The sequence below is a fragment of the Rhyacophila brunnea genome, unplaced genomic scaffold (assembly GCF_057557595.1).
Source record: "Rhyacophila brunnea isolate RB1 unplaced genomic scaffold, BYU_Rbru_1.0 scaffold_18, whole genome shotgun sequence".
In the NCBI taxonomy this organism is placed as follows: Eukaryota; Metazoa; Arthropoda; class Insecta; order Trichoptera; family Rhyacophilidae; genus Rhyacophila; species Rhyacophila brunnea.
This window is the reverse complement of record NW_028232837.1, coordinates 8589927-8617874: the sequence shown is the minus strand read 5'-3', so window position 1 is coordinate 8617874 and position 27948 is coordinate 8589927. Positions and strand designations below refer to the sequence as shown.

At 35.0% G+C, this 27948-nt stretch overlaps 1 protein-coding gene across 2 annotated transcripts in view; it reads right to left on the bottom strand.

Annotated features, from left to right (window-relative positions):
* The window catches only part of rin (ras GTPase-activating protein-binding protein 2), a 35434-nt gene extending 8171 nt beyond the window's left edge, over window positions 1-27263 (bottom strand). The window contains exons 1-6 of one of the 2 annotated variants that reach the window (XM_085945138.1): window positions 27129-27263; window positions 23892-24033; window positions 19178-19319; window positions 14943-15101; window positions 8672-8990; window positions 6129-6278 (exon numbers count right to left, since the gene is read on the bottom strand). In XM_085945138.1, coding sequence (XP_085801264.1) covers window positions 6129-6278; window positions 8672-8990; window positions 14943-15101; window positions 19178-19319; window positions 23892-23989 — 868 coding nt within the window. In that variant the 5' untranslated portion in view covers window positions 23990-24033; window positions 27129-27263. The remainder of the gene's footprint in view (window positions 1-6128; window positions 6279-8671; window positions 8991-14942; window positions 15102-19177; window positions 19320-23891; window positions 24034-27128) is intronic. The other variant, XM_085945139.1, reaches the window with a different exon arrangement.
* Window positions 27264-27948: the final 685 nt, after the last annotated feature.

Genomic DNA, 27948 nt, shown 5'->3' with positions numbered 1-27948 from the left:
TTTGTATTCTAAATTTCTATTCAAAATGAAAAAAGAAGTTGGCAAGTATAAATTGATTTCAAACTTTTCTTTTAAGGCGAATTCTTTGCCTCAATTTACGATCAAATGTGACTTCAACGCCATCTAAAGGCATCTACAGGCATCTACCATGAATTTCTAAAAATGTATTACTAAAAACTTTCGTCGATCGCAACCAGATGGCAATAAAATATAAAATAAAATATTGTGTGTCGCCACATATTAAAAATCATAAGTTTGATAAAAATGCATTTAAATTTATTATATATTTACTTACCTATGTAAAAATATTTACAATTAATATTTCCCCATAAAATATTTACAATTCTAACATGTCGATTTGATTTAAAGTGTTTATGATTTTTACATTTTGTTTACCGTAGTTATTTTTACAGTGGCAATACAAGGTATCCTGTCCAGCCAATGAACCAGATTTTTTTACGTTGTCAATACGAATTAATATAAATATTTTTCTACAGTAAAATTCATTTATAGTAGTAAATGAACATTTAAGTACAAATGTTTATAAGATTGAGTTTAATCTTGTACAATTGACAATTACATCGAATTTCTAGTATAGGTGGAATAAAAGAATGATATGAAATGAATAGCAAAACAAATGCCATTCGAATTATTATTAAACAAAATAAGGAATATACAGTTGTACTTGGTTATTACTAGGAAGGTTGGACCGGCTGAATTTGCTCGTTATAAGCGGTACTCGTTATATCAGAGAATAGGTATTTTTATTGTCGGCGAAAACAACAATTAGACACTTAACTAGTGTCATAAACGTAATCTGTCCCCGGCGGCATCCTGTCCGATCGGATTTTATTGCTTAGGGTCGAAATGTCTTTAAACGATCAACACATTACCAGTATTTTAGCTCGATATATCCGATAAGTATCTCGTTATAACAGTGAATAAAAATGTATGGAGAAAATCATATACAAAATGTCAACGACTGTTTCCTCATTACATCCGAGATCTCGCTATGTCCGAGATTGTAATAACCGAGTTCGACTGTAGTTATAATTATGACAATGTCGATATTATATAGACATCCCAATTCATTTCGTTTCAACCATGTCCGATCCTAATGTACTATATATGCTACCAGGTCACACTGCAGATGAATATTACCTACTCTATAAACTTAGGGAAGGTAAAGAAAACAACTTGTCATAGGAATGGTCAATTTTAATAGAACATTACACAATAAAAACAATACAAAAACATTATAAATAGGATAATTAAATATATTTACACTTAAAATTAGTTAAAATTATGAAATAAAACCCTAAATATCTACTTTAAAATTGCTTTGAACTGCATCCTATACTGTGTGATACAGCTCAAAGCAAAATTTTGTGCACACGTATATATTGCATTTTATGCAAATATACCTGGTGCGGGACTTGCATCCAGGGTATCTGCACACGGATGCTGAATGGTGGCCAACGCTGTCCAAACGTACCTCAGCGATCGGTTGGGGGAAAACCGTTCTTCGTGGTGGCTCTGTGTCTACCTGCGATGTCGACATGTTTCTTGGCCGACCTCGTGCTGGCAGTGTTAAAATGTTGGCTACCCGATCTTCATACCGAATCATAGCTTTCGCTAATCTGATTCAGTACGACAACAGTCCCATAATATCCTTTCGGGGTACATTTTCTAGTTTACAATTCCGCATATACATTAGCCAACAGTTTACTACCGCCAAGTCCACAAAGTGGTTAAAAACCCTCACAGGCCATTTGCATGTCTTCATCGCAGTCCTGTAATAAGCAATTACCCGATCGCAAAGATCAATGCCACCCATCGACATATTGTAGTGCTTTACAATGGCCGGCTGAGTGGCACTGATCTTCCTCATTACTTCCTTCGATCATCGCATGCAGGTACCAACAGGAGTACTGCCGACAGCAGTGTAAAATAATAACACGGATTTATTATCTTTCCACTTGACTACACAGACTTTGTCATCCTACCGAACCTTCTCATCCCAATCTCCCCTCTGCATTGCCTTATCGTTTTTTTAATTTCTTAATCACATCGCCGATTCTATTACTTCTGACAGTTCCAGTTAAGAATATATTTTGTCTTGAAGTAACGAATCGGCGAGCTTCAAACTAGTGAAAAACGATCAGTATAGACAATGCAGGAGGATTGGGGAGAGTCCGGCAGAGTAACTTGACCACACTTGCGCCCAGACCGAACTGCTTCATATCTCCATCTGATACCGTTCCCTTCCCTACATATATGTGAAAATCTATCACTAATCCATCTCTGGCCGCGAGAACAAAATTTTTAAGGCCTACAGGATTTGGCTTGTTAAGCACAAATTGCCTGTGTCTACAGCGGCCAGTGAACGGCATCATTTGCTCGTCGATGGAGTTATGAGCAGGTCTGGGCAAAGTATGGCATTTTTTTAGAACCTCACTTAAAAAGGGACTAATCTTCCAAAGTTTATCTGTGCAGCCCATGCGGTCAGCAGTGTTATCTGCAAAATGAAAGTGATTCCGCAGTTCGAAGTACCCGTCTCTGGGCATTGCTTGATTAATGATTGGAATGCTTAGATCATAAACACCAGTACATTCGAGTCTGCGGAAACCTTAATGTACCCATCATAATTTGGATGACGGTGAATACGAATTTCGAATTCGTATTCACCGACCACAAGTCCCTTTTTTGTGCTGAATATAAATTTGTCTGCTCAGCTATTTTTTCGAAGAGAGCGAGGTTGAAGTATTCGAAAAAGGAGCTGAGTACATTGTCAGCAACATGCCCTCTCGCCAACAAATCTTCCTCCAATTCCGGACCAGCATTCGGCATACTGAAACAATAGGAAAAAATATTATTACATAATCCATATTTCCTCATTAATTCAAGTATTTAGCAGTAAAAATACAAATAATGATGGGCAATAATATGTTTTGATTGAAGTTTACTATTCAAACCATCAACTCCTCATTCGAGACAATCGCTACATCATGTGTACAAGATGTAATGAATTCTTGTTTTTATGCCAAAGCATGAATGAATCTAATGTATGACTGGATGGTATATAAAACCAATAAATATATTATTAAGAAAATTGTAAACCTACCATTTTGTGAGCCAGGGAAGAACCCTGGATTGTGATGTCGAAGGTTGTAAATGTCGAATGTAAATGTCGTCGCTGTTGTCGGACTCGTAACCGTCGCCGACTTCGCAGTCACTGTCGTCCAATATTTCGTCGAGTTCATCAGTATTAAAAGATTTATCTATATGTAAACAAAAAAACATATCCTCATTATATTCATATACTCGTGTTAAACTTATCACTGTAGATAACGTTTTCAATTTACGATTATGTTGTATTAAAAACACGGACACGTGTTTGAAAGCACATAAAATATTTGATTTTCTACAATCATATTATGCGAATGAAAGAAATTCACTATCTATTAGATAATTTACAAAACGTACAAGATAGGCTCGATGACATTTGTCATAAACATAACCTCAAACTGACGTAAAGTATTTATAATTTTACGAAAACGATGAGTATACGCCTAAAATAATATATATTGATGATAAATGCATGATGGTGATTGAAAATACAGTATATGTAACTCTTTTAAATAATTTTTGAATGTTTGTTTGACAATCAAAACTGCGTGACATAGTTTGTCATTTTGATGTACGATAATAATATTATTTATTATACACTGAAAAGTTTACTTACTTGACAAAAATGTTACTGATGAGAAGTATCTTATCTATGCTGATGAGTCGATTCCTTCCTGTTTTCAAACAATATAATAATGGCAAAAAAATAAAGAAGAATTGTTATAAACCCGATATTCGATGTCTGTGTATTCGATCGAGAGCACGAATGCTACCATATGTTAAAATGCGAGATTTGTTTATTTTGTTGATTATTTTTATCATAAATAATGATAAAAAACAGTTTTAATTTAAGCAAATACTAATTGCAAATAATTCGCAGTTTCAAATTTTGAATATAGGCAGGTTCCTACGTATATTAAGTAAATATTGTAATTTTAATTATAAAGTTATTTTTATTCATATGGCAATTTCGCGTCGAAGTTTTACCACAAACTGATCCTAGCGAAAATGAAGCAGAAAAATGTTATTTTGTCTTGTCTATGTGTGAGTTTCATTTTCAATGTCATGTTGTTGCATGTGTGTGTATTTTGTATATGTGTATTGTTTCGAAATAGTTCCACGGTGGCAGCACCGGACAGCTAAACATCGGTTGAATTTGGGCAATTATTATTGTTTCGATTTCTATCGATTCGTTAATATACAAAAATACAAGATTAAATTCAAATTACTGCCGTAAAAATTAATAAATAATATTTTTAATAGAAACGCTAAGCGTTTTTCGCGATAAATTGCGTCTAAGCCGAGGTTTTTCGATTTTAATTGCGTGCTTTCTAACCTCTAAATCGATGTTTTTTAAATTTGAAAAACAAGATATAAGGATATAATAAATTCCAATTTTCGTTTAGCGTTTCCCTGGGTAATAGATTTACGTACATTTACGTAAATCTTATGTCATTCATTCTTACCACCCGATAGAAATGTACCGAATTTGACACGTATTTTTGGTATATAGAACTCCATGATACTTCTTAATTTTTTATTTTATTTTTCTCATTACTTTTGAATATATATTTACCGATTAATAAACTTTTCTAGCTATTTTTCGATAACAACTTTACCTAGAGACATCACCTTAAATCATAAAAATGTCAATACGATATAATAAAATATTGTACTTATTTAAAAAAAATTATAATTATTTGAATAGGTATATATATATAATAATATTATAGTAGAATATATTATTATATTCTTATAATATGTAAATGAATTTTTGTCTAGCGATTTTTTTCATCTGGCAATTTAATAATACTTGCAACTTATTATGGTAACTTACTGCCATCTGGTTAGAATTGACCAAAGTTTTTAGTAACAGATTTTTAGAAATTCATGGTAGATGCCTTTAAATATAAAAAGATGGCGTAAAAGTCACATTATATGTGTTATTTAGGCCAAAGACATCGCCTTAAGTAATCGTAAATAGGATGACTTTAAAATAAAGACTTTATTTATTAAGAAGGTTTCCAGACGGTAAAGTTTGAAATAAGGAACATTTTGGTACTAACTCAATATGTCATTTTTTCGAATTAGTGTCTTCTGCCAGAACAGTGACGATATATTCATAGGTGTTTTTGTCAAGCGATGTGAATGTTGACATTAGCCCAAGTATTGACCACTGTATGTACTAAACAGTAAATGTACGGCCTGAGTGGACAGCGTTCGGCGGAGTGTGAGTGGCATGCGCAACTCAAACGTATAACCGTGTGTGAAAATGTTCGTAGGCAATGTCTTTTTTTGGTAATACGTTTATACGGTTGAGTTGCGCACGCCACTCACGCCCTGCCGAACACGCTGTCCACTCAAGCCGTACACTAAGAAACAATCATGCTGAGGTTTGAACTACTAATTGACTCTGAATGTTACCAACCGAAGACTAGACCAACAGATGACATAACCGAATATGATTTTAACAGAGATATGTCAATGCTACAAATTGCAATCGCAGTAAAACTCCGTTAATTCGAAATCAACGAGACTGACAATAAAAAATATACAAAATGTGTGGCAAAAAATAGTAAAACTTGAAAAACTTTTTTTATTGCAATTTTGTAACTTTGGTTCTGTTTCCAATACAATTTCTTTTAGATTAATATCAGTAATGACTACTACGATTCATTCATCGAATAGTGACAGTGATATCCAGCGACAAGTATGTATGTGACTCATTTAAATATTATGTAAATAGAAAGCCTGAGCCGTTCGGTATTTAGCAGTTTTGGAAGGGGAAATAGTTCAGTTCAACACAAGTTTATGACAAACCACATGACCGAGAGAAATGGAATCAGTCTATCTAACAGTGGATAGATCCAGGCTGATGATAATGTGTTTTCATTCTCAAAAAATCATGAAATCATGCAAAAAAAAAAAAAAAACCAACCACCTCAAATCAGTTTGCGATTTGCATCTTTGATGAAACTTTTTATAAACAAACTAGTCACCTGGTTCATGAACGGGTAGGGCAGGTGTCTGTTGCTGAGGGGGCGGGGGTGTGGGGGTGACGACTTCCACCTCCGGCTCAAACTCTTGGCCGGCCATCTCCACCTCTCCACACGATGAGTCACTCGCTGACAGCGGCATGGACAAATTTGCTACAAATTATATATCATTTATATTATAGGAGTCTCCACCGTACAGCCTGTGGGTCACTACTAATGATCTCTCGTCTACTAAATCCAAACTAATCACAATTTCTAATCATTATTTTCATACGTAGCTAGCACGTTTTTCAGTAATTTTACTATTATAAGCACAATCAACCGCATGAAAAAATGTGACATGGAGTTAATTTAATGTCCTGCCTCTGAGCTAGACTTAGCAATTCAGGTGGAGTAATATTTTACATGTAAATAGTCCCAGCAAATTGCAATAATTTTAGTATCAGCGGTGATCTAATAAATTCTTACCCCCAGATGCACGTAATATTATTAATCACTAATTTGGCCATTCTTCCGGTGATTAACAATTAGTGTAGTAGAGACTGTTATAGTATGCACGCGCTATTTGCAAACAAGGATATGAGTAAATGTCAGATAACCAAAGAATCTGAAATCTGTCCTTTTTAACAAGAAATTAGTTTATACTGTTATTCAATTGTTTAGGGTAAAGGAATCTTATTTTGAGTATCGATTATATAAGCAAACACGAAAAACTATCAATATGAAATACATCTTAGTGTATAGTGCGAAAACATCTTCTTTTCTACGTATTAAAACTGTGAACTAACATGCTCCGTCCATTTTTAACCGCACTTCCATTATAAACTAATAAGCTCCTCCCATTTAAGCGTCAATGACATTAAGCTACTTTAGGAGTTGCTTGTTGGCGAATTTACAATCTGCCTGTAAAGTCGCCCAGTGTCATCATCGAACAAGCTAACAAGCAGATTATAAACAATCTACCGAGAAAAGTTAAAAACCGGTCAACTTTACACGCTACACGCTAGAGCGTAGTAGCGACCTCCCAGTAAAAAAATTAACTACGTTCTGTCAAAATAGTCGCTAGCTTGTTGGCTTCTCAGCAAATGGAAAGTTTTGTGTGTCATCATCACAATCGCAGTAGCTGAATCGCCCGCTTTTAAATTCGCCAACAAACAGCTTGTAAAGTAGCTCAATGTCATTGACGCAATAGTAGACAACAGCGCCTAGAAGCATAGCCAAGAAGATGTTTTCGCACAGTAAATGGAAAATGTAAATAAACACCATGTTGATAATATATGAATTTTTATTGCCATGTCAATAATAAATAACAGAAAAAGAAGACAAAAACACTATACTGTATCCGCCTGTAATTTATTCAATTTACCTAAGTACCACTGAAAACGCAATTATTTGAAGTTTACATTGTCTATCAATATCTACTATGTAAAAAATATTTTAATAATTACCGGGCATTCGAAATTTTTATTTTGACCTATTAACATTTTGACGTAACTTCAATTCGACATAACTAGATGGATCTCAGCCTAAGTGAATATAAAATGGAATATACCCAATGTGTTGTATGTATAAAAAAATGTATACGATTACTGCTTTTATTTCTTCAATATTCAAAACAAAATCTCCTCTATCATTATTATTGGCTCTACAATCCTATGTGGATCTGGGCCGCCTCGCGAATAGGTTTCCTAACAGATTTTAGTTTTACGAAAAATGGATGTTAGTCACTTGCTCAACCCCTATTAGGTACAACTACACGTCAAAAAACAACATGTGAATTTTTGCCAGATCTGGGATTCGAACACGAGACTAGAGTTGGGTATTTCCCGAAAAAATCTCTATATCGAGATTCGGGATTTTCAGAAAAGAATTCCCGAGAAATCGGGTAATTTCAAGAAAACCTATAAAAATCCTAAAATCTGTAAAAACAGACAAATTCCAAAAAAATATGAATATTTATTTTCATGGAAGAAGACAAACAAAATAGAAGTAGGAAAACAAAAATAATTCAAAACATTACTTATTAAAATAGAATTTCAAAAAACACAGACAGTCAATCGCGTACGCTTTGTGACACAAAATTCCCTGATGTAAAAATTGGCTCATTTTGAGTCGACATTGGCTTAAATGCCCCGATCAGTCCTTGAATATTGGGTTTTCTGTCCACTTTTTCCATTTATAGAAAATCGTTTTTTCAATCATTATTTGATAATAAAGAAATCCCAAATCCCGAGAAAAGATTCTTGAGATCCGGGATTTCCCGAATTGTTAAAAATTTCAATTCTCGAGATTCGGGATGGAAAATGTCAACAATTTCTCGAGACTTCCCGTCGGGAAATTCCCGAAACCCAACTCTACACGGGACCCATGACAAGCCTGACTCGTGTCTCTTTATTAGTAATTAAATTTATTTGGTGGAGATCTATATGCTTTGCATTGCCGTCAAATTGAATAAGATTCCAATTCATACGCTATTGCATTTATTCCAATTTCTGCAGTGATAACTTCCATGTTGATTGTCTTGATAAGAGTGGAGGCGAACTCACCCTGAGAGTCTTCCTGGTGTCCGTTGTGCGTGGCGACAGGCGCGGCGGGCTTTTGCAGGTGGTGTGGCAAGCGGTGCGGAAGGGAGGGAGGAGGGGAGATGGACTCGACGGGTGCCAGGGTGGGGTGGTTGATCTGGGTATGGGCTACGAGCGGTGTAAGGGGGGCCACGGGTGGCAGAGTGGAGGGAGGCGGGAAGTAGGGGGCGGGCAGGGGTTGCTGAAGGACGGCCGGAGTGGAGGTGGTCATGGAGGCGGTCACCGACACTTCCTCAGGCCGGGAGTACTCCCATTCCGAGTCTTCATCGTTGAACACAAAGTCCTGCAATCACATTTCAAACATATTATATATTATTACTAGCTGACCCGGCAAACTTCGTACCGCCTCAGAATCAATAATCTTGTGTTAACTTATTAGCTGAATTAAATTCAGTTTTTTATTAAGTTAAAATGAATACTCAAAATGAATAAGTTCAATAAATGTGCGAAAATCAAATCAAAATGAAAAGTATTTTAATTATATTGAACTGTACACACTGTACACACACGATGACCACGTGGATTAAGCGCCGGTATATAGTGTCGAGGGTCCCATGTTCGAATCCTGGGTCTGGTAAGTTCACATATTGTAATTCAATTTCAATTCAATGATGACTACCGAGCCAACCTACAGTCGTTAATTGTGCGGTGGCAAGCCAGGCAGATCCAATGAGTTTCAAAATTCAGTTGGATAGTTGGTTGCTTCGTCTTCGTTTGTTACACAGTCTATAGATTTGAAGGAATGCAGTGGACCAACGATTTGATTTTGAATTGTGAAGTTTAAGTGATCCACATCTTTGTTCTTTACCGCAAGAATGCTCGTTCACTCAACCAATTGTCATGTTTGTGATTAGCAATGATGTTCGGTAACACTTTGTTGATGAGTTCGTCCTTAGTTGAGTCGAAATTGGAAAAATTCAGCGGAAACTAAATCAATCCGCTCGATTCATCGACAGGAACACGGCCGTTACCGAGAGTCAGCAATTGCTTGGAGAAATCTTCGGCAGATGGATCGTTTAGCAATGCAACTCGCATGTTTGTCGTCAGCTGAAGTGTCTTCACATAGCACCACAGAGTCGATGATTTGAGGCAAGCATTTATTTCATCAGCAGCGGTCGATCTTGGAATGACTGGTAGTGTTTGGCGAAAATCGCCAGATAGTAGAATCACTGCGCCTCCAAAACTTCTTGAGTCATTGCGCAGATCTTTCATAGTTCGATTGAGTGCTTTCAATGCGCGTTTGTGCGCCATTGTGCATTTATCCCAGGTGATGATTTTACTTGCTAACAAAACTTTGGCCATTGCTGAGTATTTCGCAATGTTGCATGTCGGTTTTTCAGTCGGCAATTTCAACGTTGAATGAGGTGTTCGGCATCCTTCTAACAACGTGGCCGCTATCCCAGAAGAAGCAACTGCTACAGCATTTTTGGATCTCGCACGAACAGTAGCCAAAATCAATGACATAAGGAATGTCTTCCCAGTTCCATCGGGCGCGTCGAGGAAAAATAAGCCACCATTTCCATCATCAATTGCCTTCATTAACGTATCGTACACTTCCTTCTGTTGAGGGTTCAACAGTGGTACATTCGTTCGAACTGATTGGTTCAATGCATCTCGATCATATTCACGTTCACGTTCCAATTCTCGATTGAAAGCGTCGTTCATTCCACGATGGGGCGTTGGCATTCCTAACTTGACTAACAAACTGCCGCACATGAGGTAACACATGTATTCGATCAAAAGCAAAGACTGGTTATGTATCTCCTCATTCACCTCGAGATCAGGATTCGCTAAACTGACACAAATTCGATGTAAAATGTCTTCTGACATGTCATCCTTTTACTTGTTCCACAGCTCAGGTGTATTCTTCGATGGGAAGCATGTCGAAATAATGATATCAAAAAATGTGCGTATCTGAGTTGGAGATGCAGAAAAAATTGCTTTAGCGATTGTCATATCCCAATGAGTATCTTTTTCAAGCAAATTGAGCTGTTGACATGAAGCACGAAATGTTGGGCACACTACACCATTGACAGTTAGACATTTCGATTATCATTCTTTCTTTTGTTTGTTTGTTTCTTCTTTATTGTTTCTGTCATGTATCAGAGATGGCGTTGTATACGGATTTAAATTTTTTGTGATTTTCTTTTATTTTCGAATGCGCGAGGTTTTCATCGTTCAAATTCATCAATGTCAGTCAAAAGCCTTTCCATACAAAATGTATGAGAAAATTAATTTTCTTCATAATTTATTTTTTCCGTGATTTATCCGATATTTTAATAGTTATTCTGCTATTCGGGGCGGAGACAAATCCAACAAATCAAAGATCATAAAAACCGGTCCAGCCGTTCTTGAGTTATAAATGGTGTAACTAACCCGACTTTGTTTTATATATATAGATTACATATTACCTTTGGCTGTGAGTATTTTGAATAAACCCCATTGCATCGATTGTACAATATTTTAGTGGGGAACATGAAAAGTCTGTCTCATTCAACCTGAATCAAACAAACGAAATGGAACCGTTTGGTAAATGTCCACGGAAACGCTTTTCTGACGACTAATTAGTGTTGCCAGTACTTAAAATTAATTCATAACATATTAGTCTCTAAAGCAGAAACATATTTTTTGAAATGTCAACTTGTTATGAAATTCTAACCTCCTATCGTTGTCTACAATAATACAAATTCGTATTCATTCATTTTAAATGTACAAAATATAAAGAATGCTTCGTGAATAGGTAGCCATTTAGTTAATTTATAAGATTTATAGGCATGACAAGTTTTTAAAAATTACTTTTGATAAGAGCTTTTTATAATTGACCACTTGTTCATGTCGACAGTATGATTTTGTGACTTAGACGACAATCGAACATATAACTTAAATTGATAAAATTCGTTAGGTAGGTAATATAAAGATCATTCCGGGTTGATTTAACACAGTTTGTAGTTTAGAATCTCCGTTACAAAATATAAATAAAATGAAAATAAATTCTTGGTCTGACATAATAATTATAGTAATTATATTAAATCGAACTCTTTGCATAGAACATATGGTTGGATTTTGAGATAATAAGACCAAAAGCGGCTTCTTGTTCACGTATGGTTACTTATGAATAATAGGTATTGATTATTAATCTATAATATACATAATTCAAGTAAACTTCTATGGTGTAAATGTCAAACATATTAATATGAACACCTCACGATATATAAATGCCGAATAATGCTTATCAACACTTTGACAGATTGCCATTAGTCTATGGATCGTCCGAATCGGTTTGACATTTCATGTCAAACCATTTCTGATGGTCCGAAAACGGTTTGATTTTCAATGATACACTGAACCAAACGTCAAATCTCAAACCATTTCCGGTCAACTTTCTACTCATACAATTTGTATGTATATTGTCTATGGTTTAATTTGATTTTATTTCGTTCAGGTTGAAAGAAACGAACCTAATACATATGCTCTAAATCAGCGGTCCCCAACCAAGGTTGGGGACCGCTGCTCTAAATGTCAATGAAGAAATGCAATGGAACATAATGAAGAATTTGGGTTCGAAGTTTTAATCTCAACCAATTCGTAGCTTTGTACATTATGTCATTATGATGACATATCTTTTCTTGTCATTCAGGTCACCTTCAGGCGAAAGTCATTACATCAACAATAACAGTTGTGACACGAGTCTTTCAAGATTTAAGATTTCAGCATGGTTGCTATATGATAAGTCCGAATCAGTATTTTACCCAAAGATGTAGAATCTGCATCCAGGTGGAGCCTTCTATGGTTTCCCTATAAAACTGCTGAGGGCATGTCTCAGTTTGATGTACGTGCCATTTTTGTATGAAACAGCAACCAGTATAATCATGAGAGTTTGTATGAACAATCAGTACAGTATTCCCAGAGCTCCTTTTTCTTTCGTATGTTTAGGCTCCATCTCTATACAAGAAGGCTTTATTCAACATCGTATATTTTGCCCCACAATTATAGTCCAAGCTTCATGTCATGCAAACTCTTTAGGAGTAACGAGGAGATAAGAGAATGCACCAGGCAGCCTCTCATCACACTGAGCGTGAAGAGACGACGTTGAACCTGACTCGGCCATGTACTGCGGATGCCAGACGAGAACTTCAACATTGCTTGCCTGTTCATCAAGCCAATCGGATTCCGGAGTCCTGGAAGGCCACTAAATACTCTCTATAGAGTGTATACGGTGGAGTTATGGGATGACTAATAGGGTGTTCATCCAAAATTTTCAAATGCGATTTTACGCCAGATATATAATACGCCCGTATAATTGCGTTCATCCAAATTTAGTACATAAGCATCTCGCCGAACCCGAACACCTAATGCCCCTCTACCATAAGTTTAGCGAACCGATTGCTAAATTCGGCAGAGTCCATTTTTGACAGATCGCAACTGACAGCCCGCGTTTGTTGATAATTGTCATAGGTACTTGTTTTCTTCCGTATTTCATTATGATTCAGTGTATTATTTTGATTATTGTCTAATGGTACTATCTATTTTACAATTGATTCTATAATTGGTGCTTCATTTTATTCAATCATGAATGCTTTATTTATAGGTAGTAAACTTTGCTTTCGTAGATAAAGCTAATCTACAATGCCGCAAATTTCGTAAAAGCGGCGACGCTTTCAAATTTAAGAGTCTCGTTAGTAAATACACATCAGACGCAGATTCATGAAATCAAATAAATACAAGTAGGGTAGGGTGGTACAAGAGCGCGCAGTGTGCAAGAGTACGCATTCGATTTAAACTTACCGCATTTGACGTTAGCTGATAAATTCAGTCGCTATATGCTAGCGTGAAGTTGTGATGTGTCGCCGTCGCGAGCTGTGTGTAACTAGGCGATTATTTACGATTCCAGGTAACAAAATCATTTTTTTGCTTGTTCGTTATAATATTTAACTGTTCTGGAAACTCTCTCACATGGAGGTCCATTGCAATAGAGTGTTCTTGTATTATTATTTATATTACAAATCTACTTAATTAGCAGTTACACGACAAAAGTTTGACAGTTTGCCCTAGATGGCGATAGTAGTATCTTTTTGACGAAATGTTCGCCTGCTGTGCATGAGTGCGCTGGGACGAAATGTGCAGGAGTACGCGCGCACTCTTGCACGATACATTAATTGCTACTGTTATTATTGTTTACAGTTGAGGACTGGATTCAGTGCAAAATATGCCAAGAATAGTGGCACGAGAGATGCACTGGTTATTTGGGATCTGGAGATTATATTTGTGATCTTTGCCTCTGATTATCCCATCATATAGTGTCTGCGCACTGGTGTACACCCTCCTGCGCACTCTTGGGCTGCAGGGTGCACATGAGTGCGCACATTAAGTTTTTTTACTTTTTTTATTATGGTAATAGGTGAGAGTTAGACGATTCGTATTTTTTCTTGTAACAGATAGATAACCAAGAGTTGAAATAAACTTATTTTTGTTTTCCTAAAATGTATAGTTTTATTTGCACAAATTCTGAAACCCAAAACTGCGCGCTCTTGTACCACCCTACCCTAATATAATATTTTGAACAACTCAATTCACATGATTATGCTGGAATCGATTTATGCATAATAATTATATGGTAGGTAGGTATACTATCACGATAACCATTTACTTTCATTTGTTTATATTGTAATGATTATTTATTCAATAACGTTTATTCGGCATTCGGATTATCCGGCCATAATGTAGTATTAATCGAAAAATAAAAGAAATAATATGAAAGTAAATGTAATAGCGAGTTCAAAATATATGGACCACTAGGGATATCTAGCGGCAAAATGTGAGAAATTGTCATTTATTTGACAGTTAAGTGCCCATAGACATCAAAAACTGACCATAGAGAAAAAATATTTTTCTGTTTTAATATAAGGAATACTTGTTTCAAATAGACGCGCATGTACAAACACCGTTATTTGAATGGAGCATAATGGAACACGGCGGCGCCCGTATATACAAATCCGAAGATAAGTGGGTGAACACTCGACAAGTTTTATTACGGAATAAACGGTTTCGGCGTAAGGTGAGACCGTCATAAACCATTCGGTTCGGCTTATTTCCATGGAAACCCTATAAGAATGAAGACTGGCGAGCACCCGAGATTCTTGGAGATGCCGTGTGGTGTCCACGTGGCCAAATAAGAAGAAACTCTGGATTGTCAATTGAAAAAGGTGAGTGTAATAATTGTGTGGTGAATAATAACCTGATAACGAAAGATGTCATTGTGCACATAGTACTGCTTGGGGTTCTGCATGGCAAGCACGAAGGTCTGCGTGAAGCGGCGCATGGGCTGACCGCCATTGCTCAGCTCTCCTGTCACCTGCACCACCACGCCACTTCCCAACGTGGCCTGCGAGTCCACCTGCAACACACACCAGACACTTGCTGTCAGATAGATGCACTATATTTTGCATCGAACGACTGAGTAAATTTCTTTCGAGTTCCATCAATACCTTCAATCCTTAGGTCCAGTAGAAGTGGTTTTTAAACTTGTTCACTTTACTTGGCATAAACATAAACAACATAATAGTTTTTGAAATCTTAATTTTTATGAACTAAAGTTATCGCTATTATTATCATTATTTTCATGCTGGAACAAATATTCATTGGAATACTTTTTTTTCGAGCGCAAGCATAGTTTTAAATCAATGTTTTTGTAATTTTATAATTACAATTGAGTAGATAAGAAGCAATCGGGCAGGGCTTCTTTCCATTTTTGAAATGCACAACAGTCACCTTTTGAAATGTTAAAATTAGACCAAATAACTTAATTATTTTTAATTTAAACAATGGTCAAAGAAGCTCAGTACACTATAATAGTACAATATAACAAAACTTATAATGCACCTAAAACCCTTTAAAACAGTGAAATTATTTTTATGATCATATCCTAATGTCTAAATCAGGGGTGACGAACCTGCGGCCTTTTGACTGAATCCAAATTTTAAAAAATAAATCCTTTTATTTTTATATACCTTTTTATTTATTAGGTATAAAAAATGTTAGATTATTTTTATATCATATTAGTGTGTTTTACATATAAATTTATAATATAATAAAATCCCGTGGTGTTTGATATTAAGAAAGATCCAATTAAAATGGAAAAATGCTGTAGAATACCCACACCTTCGGCAACATGCTCGTAGAATGCTTTCCTGCTTTTCAACCACATATTGCTGTCAATCTAGATTCTCCTAACTAAACCTAATCAAGACCCGATTAACGTCACAATTGACAAATACCCATTTAGAGGATAAACAGAAACTGCGAACCTCTACGCTGCAAACAACTATTCCAATGACACAAACCAGTCATCAAACGCTTGACATTAAAAACTGTCCAACTAATAAATGGTTTTCATTAATTTTAAATATTTACTATGTCCGTGTATATTATAATGGGATGACTGTACATGCATTTTTATGTATGTTTCTTAAATGCGGCCTTATTTTGATCTATGATACATGAATGAGGCCTTCCGACAGGAAAAGGATTATCACCCCTGGTCTAAATGATGGTAAGAAACCTTTTTGCTTTTGACCTACTCAATTGCATTCAAATTTTCTGCAGATTAAACAGATATAAAAAAAATACATAATATTCACAGAAATATACCCATAAAATGAGGATTGTAGGTGCTAGGCGCTAATAGGTGCTCTAATGCAGTGTTCCCCAACCTTTTTACACCTGCGGACCGTTAAAAAAAGGAAAAAAAATTCGCAGACCACTAATACTGAAATAAAATTGGTTTTTTACGTAATATTTTTTTAATCTTATATTGTGACAAATGGACATAACTATAACAAATATATATATAACAGTCTGATACAATTAAAATTTAACAAAAACAATGGGTTTTTTTCAACAAATTAATGCGAATCCTGCTGTTGCATCTTTGCTTTACATTAATAAATTTATAGCTTTACAGCTTAAAGATGGATATTCATCTTCCACTGATATCCAAAACTATGAAAATAATTTAATGTTCCTTGGGCGGCCCAGAACCATTTGATCCACGGACCGGTACCGGTCCGCGGATTGGGAACCATTGCTCCAATGGTCTACATCAGTGCTCCGCAACCGGTGTGCCGTGACACGATGCTAGGTGTGCCGCGGTGCAATAGCCAAATTTGCGTACATGGCTGGTAATATATTTGAGCACCTACATGAACCTAATAAAACAATGCAAGGTCAGAATGAAACTATATCGACGTACTCTGATAAATTAGCAGAATTCAAAAATAAACTCAAACTTTGGCAGAAGGATCTCTACAAATGTTCCAAAGGAACTACCAGACCACCATTGAAAACAAGCAATCAATTTTGCACCCGTTTCAAAAACATTTAACTTTGCTGCAAAAGAAATTTCATCAGTGCTTTCATACAATCAATGCGACTGGTTACGAAACCCTTTTGCAACAAATGCCGAAAATTCTATAGAAGCGCTTTTCCTATAAATTCGAGAGGAATTTGTTGAATTGATAAATGACGGGACGCTTAAACTGAACTTCGCCGATGTTCCATTGGTTATTTATTTTCTGAATTTCGGTTAATAAAAAATATCCTCGGATTTCCGACAAAACTATCGTAGTTCAGCTCCCATTTTCAAGTCAAAAAAAGTCGCCTGCGGCGCTATTTTACTAAACTAGTATTAATATTTTAAGACATGTTATTGTAGAATACAATTTATTATTATTGTGTCAATACTCGACAAATAATTATTCCTAACCTGACAACTAACCATAATTATATTAATTATAACCATACGAAAAATTGCTTAACATAAAATCAATACCATTAATTTTACCTCGAACACTATTTTAAAAATGTTATTTTAGAGTATCAGGCTGTCTTCAACCGTAGCTATAGGTAGGGGGGCCCGCCAAAGATCTTGGCCTGGGGTCCCATTTCAGGATGTGGGGTCCATGTTTTGATGTATAAATAAATTGTTTTACGTGTGGTGTGCCGCGCAATTCTGGGAAGACCTTTGGTGTGCTGTGGGTGGGAAAAGGTTGCGGAGCACTGGTCTACATTATTATGAAAATTAGTAGTGTTACTATTTTCATTCATTTAAAATAAATGTATAAAGTAAAACTTCGTTAATACGAATTCCACTGGACCGAAAATCGAAAAAAAATTCGAATTACGAATTATGAAATGTATGGGGGGAAAATATTAAAATTAATAAAAAAAAAAAAAAATGACCTTCATCAATATCGTTTATGATCATGGATGTGCCTACCAAATTTCCGATTCCTTGTGTGTTAATAGGTCATAAAATGTCAGGATTATTTTTATTACCTTCTTAAAATAAGTAATTTATGATGTTTTAAGAAAAGTCTGTCACAATTTTCAATGACTGGCTTATGAAATAGTGTACTTTATTACGATTTATTGAATATTTTTATATGCCAGGACTCTGTAATAATTTCGAATTAAAGGTATGGTTTTATATGAAAATAAAGTTCAAGGGACTTTTTTTAGCGAAAATTTCGAATTATCCGTGTTCTTATTAACGAGGTTCTACTGTAATAATAATAATAGAAAAATTGTTGTTACAAATCATAACAACTCGACGAGCGGTTGCATTACAATGCATGTCCCTGCTAAGCAATAGTCGCATATGCAAAATCGACCACTGATCGCATTGCAATATTTCCGTCAAAATGCACAGTAAAACGGAGAAAACGTAAAAACGCATAAAATATCTGCCATTCGATAACATTTATTCAATTTTGATAATCGCACAGAAATTTAATAATTGTGGGATGATAGCACTGTGACCCACATTCAATTCGGTTGCAATAATCGCAAAAGTAAAATCATCGCATCCCCCAGATTATCAAAAAAATACAAAAATCCGCTTATAGAAAACACTGTTGAGACCACAGAACAGATTAATAAAATAGAATTCCGATAGGCTATACCCCAATACACTACATTTTGAATGTGAGTGTCCTACGAAAACGAACCAAACATTATAGACGTACAATAGTGTATGTTGCAACCTTCAAATACTTACCAATATTGAATGAGCGTCAGTGCATAATCTGAGAGCAGTTGTCAGAACGAAGGACAAGCTTAGAATAACGCACTCTTGACATGTTAAATTTAGTCCATATTCTTCCATACCCGAGATCGGTTGCATGTTACTCCATACCCGTTAAGAATTTCAGTTTCCATTATTTATGAGTTCCCTGAGACCATACTTATCTTTCGAAAGAATCATGATGGTTTATAATTCATACCTATGTATGTTATGAAAAATAGTGTCTCTTGTATTTTTTAGTACTATTTAAAACTCTTTACTCATTCAATTTGGCATTTTCGAGGTTTGGTAAAATAAAACCGTTTTTTAAATCTAGTAGATCAGTCCATCACCAAGATAATATAATGTAATACGCCAAAAATAATATTTCAGGCCGATTGGTATTGTACCTGACTGATCTTAGCATGGCAGTCCCTGAAGTTGAGCTGTTGGATTCGGTTGTGGATCTCCTTTTGGCCGATGACAGGTGCCGTCTCCCTGTCAGGGGCATCCAGGCCCCCGTGGACGAAGGAAGACACATTGTTATAAAACCTACACACCAGAAAATACAATAATAATTAATACATGTTATAATTAACTCAAAAACTGTACACTGGGCTTTGTGAACTGATGTTTGCGGCGGATAATGGGTATCCATGCAGTAGTGGCGAAGGGTGGAGGTGGCTTGTACAAAGTCAACATAAATACTCCACACTAAGCTCTGTCAGTCATACTTATTTGTTTTCATTGAACTAAGAATACAAATTGCAGATAGTGTTGGTTAGTTTTATAAATTTAAATTAACTCCAGTCTAAACTGAGCCATAATAGTTAAAAAATATTCTTCTATCTATAAAATATCTATGTATGATTTAATGGCATAATTTGCAATATTTTATAGATTGGGGAATGTTTTTTATTTGTTATCTATCATGGTTTGGTTAAGCCAAAGTTTAATTGAATTTTTAAAACTAACCAACAAGATCTGCAATTTGTATTCCTAGTTAAATAAGAATATATTATAAGTATGTCTGACAAAGTTTAGTGAACACTATTTATGTCGAATCTCCACGGCCTACCTCCACCCTTCACCAATTGTATGCGGTGGTATACCTTCCCAAGTAAAGCAGATCGGAGGCCTCTTCATCACATTGAATGAAGAAGGAACATTGGCGGACCTGACTTGGCCACAAGCTACGGACACCTCAAGAGTTTTAAGTCTGTTTTTTCAATAAAACCGGATTCCGAATGCAAGTATACGAAATACAATCAGATTGGTGAGGGATTCTTGGAGACGGTCCGTGGTATCCAAACGCCAGTGGCGAAGGGTGGAGGTAGGCTGTTAAAATCCGCCATATCCGATCACTAAACTTTGTCAGTCATAAGTATTTGTTTTCATTAAAATAAGACTACAATTTTCAGATGGTGTTGGTTAGTTTTTGAAATTCAATTAAACCCTGCGAAACCAAGCCATAATAGATAATAGTTTAAAAAAAAAATACTAGTCTATATAATATCTAAAATTATGCAATTAAATCATGCATAACTTTGAATATTTTATAGATAGAATAATATTTTTTTATCTATTATAGTTTGGTTAGGCAGGACTTTGAATTTAAAAAATGAACCAGCAACATTTGTAAAATGTATTTTTAATCCAACGAAAACAAATAAGTATTAATGAAAAAGTGTGCATAATTTTGTCATATCGCCCAAAATATACTAAAACTATTATGGTTTGGTTGAGGCAGGGCTTAATTGATTTTTAAAAACCAAAGACATTAATATGGACGAAGCATCTAGAAAAAAAAATGACACTCACTTTTTTGTCGGGTCTGCCGAATGGCATAATCTGTTCTAACGCCATTACAATAATGGTGATATTGCTATAAATTCCCGATGCGTGATATCGCATAATGGAATTTGCGTGACGTCTACCTATGCATGTGCGAATGTCGCTATGCACGAATTTACTTGCTAGCTACTGTATTGAGTGCGTTGTCCATTAATAAATGTCATTGTCAAAAACTAACCAACACCATCTTGTAAATTGTTTTCTTAGTTCAATAAAAACAAATACGTATGACTAGCAAAGTTTAATGTGCACTATTTATGGCAGATCTTAACACCCTACCTCCACCCCTCTCTACTGCCATACACTCCAACTGAGGACGGTCATGATGTAAGACGATGATAAAATTTTCATTTACCAAAGACAATTTCATCAAAAGAGGATTGAGTCCAAGGCTGTAAACATGCATAGTTATTATGTATGCATTTTGTTTACAAAATAAATAATCAATTGATTGACAATAATATTTTATAATAGGTTGTTTTTTTAGTAATTACAAATTTACAATGTCATTCTGTGATAAAATACATTATTGTACATATTATTTGTTTACCTTAAGAGTAAGTATTTTCAAAATTTGTATATTAATCACTTTGCTAACATACTGTATTAATTATCATATTACACACTAGATAACAATTCAATGTAATATTATACTGCTTGTCAAATTTTATGACATTTTATATAACAAGACAATAATTATTAATAAATTATTCTCTTCAATAAGTAAAAAATCAAAACAATGCAATTGTAAGATTATGACAGGATTCGCACCCAGGCCGAGATTTAACACGTGGCTAAAAGGGCAGTGGCACAGTGGCGAAGGGTGGAGGTAGGCTGTTAAGATCCGCCATAAATAATGCACACTAAACTTAGTTAGTCATACGTATTTGATTTTATTGAACTAAGACTGCAATTTACAGATGGTATTAGTTAGTTTTTAAAAATCAATTAAACCCTGGCTAAACAAAAGCATAATAGTTTTGGTCTAAAGTGGGCGATACGACAGAATTGTGCATACTTTTTCATGCATAGTTATTTGTTTTCGTTGGATTAAAAATACATATTACACATATTGTTGGTTCATTTTTTTTAATTATTCATGAAGCCCTGCCTAAACCAAACTAGAATAAATAAAAAACATTATTCTATCTATAAAATATTTAGTTATGTATGATTTCATTGCATAATTTTAGATATTTTATAGATAGACGAGTATTTTTTTACTATTACCAATTATGGCTGGAATTGAATTTTAAAAACTAACTAACACCATCTGTAAATTTTAGTCTTATTTCAATGAAAACAAATACGTATGTCTGAAAAAGTTTCTATAGCGCAATACCCCGTTTAGACATGCATGGATTTACTGCTGACAGTACGTATTATCGCAGCCATAACAAGAAAATGTACGTGTAAACATGTATTATCCTACATTGCAAGATTGCATGAATGAATCAAACAAGTTCGGAAGCTTCTGAATTTTCATGCGCAGTAGAAGGATAGTGGCGAACCTGCCGGCACAAAACCAACTACGAACGAAATTTTGAGGTTAAGCAATTTTCACTACCTGTCAAATAGTACTATAAAATGACAACATCGCGTCTCGCTCTCTCCTGAAGAATGCGATTGGAGACAGTCAAGACTTTTAGACTGTACAGGCGCTATAAGTGAGAGTCGCCTCAAGACCGTGCTTGATGCAAAATTTCTTTGGAAAATCGTAAAACCATCTTTAATATACAACCATATTATTAGGATATAAAGCAGTGGTCGGCAAACTTGTCTTAAGTGCGAGAGATCAACTAGAGAGAGGCAACTTACACCTACAATTATCCCATTTATACAGGAGCAACATTGACAATGCAATCAGTGATAGAAAACAATCGTCGATTAGAGATTTTTTTGGTAAACAATAAAATCATTTTTTACTTTTTTTTTTCGAACATGTCCGATCCTAATAAGATAATAATATATGGCCTCTACAGAGCAGAGGTTTGTATTACCAGATTTTTGTTTTTTGTTTCGACATGTTGCAGACGAGACGAGTTTAGATGTGCGAGCTGGCTAATAGGTGCTCTAATGTTTTACATATTATGCAAATTAGTAGTGTTACTATTTCAATTAATTTTTTTGACCCTGTCTGATCCAAAGAAGACCATCGTGGAGCTCCATAGAGTGAAGGTTGTATTAACAGATTTCATTTTTACGAGAAATGGATGTTAGCCATTTCCTCAACCAATCAGATCCATACTCTGACTCCTAACACAAATTGAAAAACAATATGTGTATTTGCCAGATCCAAGATTCGAACCTGTGACCCACGACATTATAAGCCGACGCATAAACCGCTCGGCCATCGTGGGGCCGTAATTCACACATTTTTTTAATCCGGCGCCATGTATTCTACAGTGCTGGACTAGTGAGATTATGAGCAAATCATATTAATCAGTTCAGAAAAAATACAATTATTATTCAATTTCTATTTTTATCTTACAATGATCGACCACAAAAATATTCACCATATAATTTAACATGAAGAGATAAAAAAAAATATATTAATTGAAACAACTGACTCATGAAATCTTAAAATATGAGTCATTGTTTCGTCGCAATCAGACATTACGCTGATACCCAAAAATATGGCTGTTCGTTATACTGTATTTCGTTAAAACAGCATTTTTTATTTCGATAATTCGGCCAAACAAAAACGCTGCGTCTGTAAAAATATATTATGTACATATATGCGTAAAAAATTTTGGGCAAATAAACTATCAGAGATGGAAATAATTCAGATGAATGAAATAACAAGTTTGGCAAATGAAGTGACGAAAATTACTCAGTCGATAGTTACAGCGTCTGTACACGTGCATGGATTTACTGGCACCAATAGTGTGTATTGGTGCCACTATCGTGATAATAACTGTTTACACGTTAAAGTGCTGACTATCTCGCCAATCTCACTCTTCAGGCGTAAGCGAGACGCAATGATGTCATTGTATGGTGCTATTTGTAAACGTCAAAAATGTTTTGCGCGGTGTAGTTTGTTTATTTTTTCAGCAGGTTCGCCATTACCGTTCTACTGCGCATGCGCACCGCCATACAAATAATAAATATTGTGTAAAAATTCAGAAGCTTCTGAACTTTTTTTATCCTTGCATGCAATCTTGCAACTCGCACGATAATACATGTTTACATATGCATTTTCTTGTATCAACCATGAATCGGCAACTACGATAAAATTAATGTAATGATATAAAAGAAAAGTCAACAAACCTATGAAGATGAATCGGGGCTTTGTTAAGGAGTGTGTAATACTGCCGAACAAATTCTCGGCCTACAATTTGTGGCGACGGAGACTCTTCCATGACCATTTCCTCTGTCACTGCTTGGGGAGAGCTTCAGGGACTTTCCCGTTCTGCAACACAAAAAATAGCATTTAACAATAGCCACAGCATTAACTTAATGAGAGGCAAAAAGATGTTAAAGAGAAGTCGTCTCCGATGCAGATGGGACTCTTTATATGATAGTGACACTGAAAAAGGGTTACCCAAGATCTACCAGTATAAGTCTTCTGTGATAAATACCGTGTGCCCACCCTGGCTAAGAGTAAAAAAAAAAAATCTCACCCGCTAACTGTTTTGTATAAACTTGGCCTTGTTCACTGCAGCCTTGTCTATAAAAAAAAGAAATGCGCAATGCGTCAGAACCCTTATCTACTGTGATGAAAACTTAGCCTTGGACACGTCAAACACAGCTTAAAACTAGCTGTTCGAGTATCGTGAGACAACAGTATTGCAGTGGCGAAGGGTGGAGGTAGGCTGTTAAGATCCGCCATAAATAGTGCACATTAACCTTTTTCAGTGAAATGTATATGTTTTTATTGAAATAAGACTACAATTTACAGATGGTGTTGGTTGAGTTTTAAAAATCAATTAAACCCTGTCTCAACCAAACCATAATAGTATTGGTATATTTTAGGCGATATGACAAAATTGTGCACATTTTTTCATTCTTACTTATTTGTTTTCGTTAGATTAAGAATACGTATTACACATATTGTTGGTTCATTTTTTCAATTCATCAAGCTATGCCTAAACCAAACTATAATAGATAAAAAATATTATTCTATCTATAAAATATCCAAATTTATGTATCATTTAATTGCATAATTTTAGATATTTTATAGATATACTAGTATTTTTTGACTATTATCTATTAGGGCTTGGTTTTCGCAGGGTTTAATTGAATTTTAAAAACTACCAACACCATCTGTAAAATGTAGTCTTATTTCAATGAAAACAAGTATGTATGACTGACGAAGTTTATTGTGCAATATTTATGGCGGATCTTAACAGCCTACCTCCACCCTTCGCCACTGCAGTATTGTATGTGTCACAGCGCAACAGGTGACATTGAGACTCCAAAAGCAGTAGTGTTATGCTGTCGCTACTGTCTTTCTCGCTAATGGTGTTTGGATAGTTAGCTTAAAGAGAACTGATTAAAAGGGATATCATTGATAAAAAAAAGGAAATAGAATATACCACCATGTTGCATTTCTTATGTCTTAAATTACAGTTTAAGTTGGTTATTACGAGGAAGATGGGACCGACTGAATTTGCTTGTTGTAAGCATTACTCGTTATATCAGAAAATAGGTATTTTTAAATGAGCGGTTACATAGCACAAAAAGTCGCAATTCAAACAAAAATACACAATTAGAATTTTTCCCCGGAACAAGCATGGCATTCATTAACTACAAATGAAGTTGTCTATTGTAATGACCGCTGGTAGGTATCTACTGACATCAGCTTGGAATTTTTACATGAAATTTCAACCATATGCGTGGATACTTTTCCAATGTTGTCGGCGAAAACACCAATTAGGTACTTAAGACACTTAACTAGGGTCATAAACGTAATCCGATCCAGGTGGCATCGGTCTACGGTCAGACTTTATTGCTTAGGGTCGAAAATGTTTTAAACGTTCGACACATAAACAGTTTTAAGAAAAATTTTGAAGATATTTTTGCTCAGTATATCCGATAAGTAGCTCGTTATAAAAGTGAATGGAGAAAATCATTAACTAAAATGTCAACGAACGTTTCCTCATTACATCCGAGATCTCGCTATGTCCTTGATCGTAATAACCGAGTTTGACTGTATTTACATTGGTATTACTTCAAGCCTGTCTCGGCTAAGCTACTAAACATCCATTAGGAGCAGTTACCAGATAATTATTTTACCAAAATGAGATTTTTGTGAAATAAAATATTCCAAATGTTTATTTCTATAATATCAAACATAAATAAAGTGCGACTAGCTAAAAACGCATAGTTCAATATTCCAAATGTTTATTTCTATAATATCAAACATAAATGATACAACATAAACTACAAAACTATCAAAATAATAATATCAATTTGCAATTCATCTGAGAAAATACCCATTCATCATTTATAGTAATTAGATTATTAGTATGGTTAAAATAAACGAAATTAGCTTTGACTTCATCTAAACGTCTTATTTGTATTTCTTGAATAATTGTGAATTTAGCTGTCGCGCTATTCTTGTTCTATAATCTATTTTTGCTTAAAACGCAGGATGTCCCACAAAAATCGGGACATCTGGCAACGCTGATAGGAATCCAAGAACTTAATCTTTAACGGTGGCTATTAAAAAGTCTTTCTGTACCTGCTAGTATGTAACCAAATCGGCCAATACATTAATTGTAATGATCTACCTCTACGGTTTTAGTGTTTGTAGGAGGACAATAATTTGGCATACTTGAAGACTAATCTCAATATTTTATAGATTTCAAATGTGGATTCATTTAGTGATGATCTAATGGTGCAAAATTGCTGATTTTTATAAAGATGAGTAAAAATACAGCCATGAGACTTATGTCACTGATTTTAATCAACATTGTGAATTGGGGGCTTAAAAAGAAAATCTGACAGGTAAACACATTATTAAAATCTGACACAAGCAATAAAAGAATAGATTTACAACCTAATATGTATAAAATTGTATCGACTGCGTGAATTAGAGGTCAGAAACCTTCTGAAAAGACACAAACAAAGGAATTTGAAAACAGTTTATCCATTCGTAAAGGCAGTCCTAGGTATAATGAGAGTGTCGTGTGTTATAAGTATTTTATATTTTTGGAATCGTGAGAGATTAAACGGCAGAGGTTTCCGTTCAAAATGTTCCGAGACAAAAAGTTTCCTCGAATGCGCAACACACATGGCGACGTTCGCGGTTAAATTTGACAAATATAAATCGCAACCGGCGAACGGATACGAAGGACTCGAACGTCGAATCTGAGCGAAGGGATTAATTCGCAAATAAACACTTCACTGTAATACAACATTTTTTAAACTCAGAAAGACGGAATAAGAAAACGGGACGAATTTTAAACAAATTAACCTTCGCAAACATCGGCGGAATAGTTACACCAAATAAATGGTTAAAAATAACGAAAACTAACGACAATAAGGGGATATATTACTCACTTAAATGGGCACAAAATCTTGATTTTTTGATAAATATTCAAAAAACTTAATAGAATCCCTATTTTAACAACAAATTGGGATTGAAAACAGAAAAAGGCCCTCGCCGTTCTAGGGTGTCAATGTTCCGCTAATACCAACATTACCGGTAAATAATATCATTGTTCACTCCAGACTCCACTGCATCAAAAAATATTATTCCTTAAAATTCAAATACTAAAAATAATAATATTCTAATAATTATTTTGCTAAAAATATATCGAAAACTTCAATTTTATTTAATCAATGGGTACTTAAAATTCGTATATTTCACGTTTATTTCTACGGTAAATAGGTAGATAATAATAAAATAATTTTACCGTTCTCAAATTATTAAGAAAAGGATTCTTATCTACCATTAAACCTTTTATTATTCTTGTGACTCTGAAGTCCCTTGAGATGTAGATCGTATTTTTCGCCGTGTGTTCTTCTGTTCTGGTCCTTTTTAACCCCTTTTTATCATATTTCCTTGATTATTAATGATCTCTCTGGCTACATTCTAGGTCAACCTACAAACTTATCTGGAGAATGAGATGAGGGAGCCACTCTCAAAAACTACCCAATCACAACTCGTAACTGGCAAAATCTGACATTCAAATGACGTTTTTCAATATGGCATCCTATGGTAGTTCATAGTTCCATTTTTGGCCATTCTCCAGATAAGTTTGTAGGTTGACCTATAGTATGTCAATGTTGGTCAATGTTATTCAAATTGCAATTTTTAATTTAATAATAGGTACCAATACCTACATTAACCCAAACATTAAATTTTAATGTATTTTAA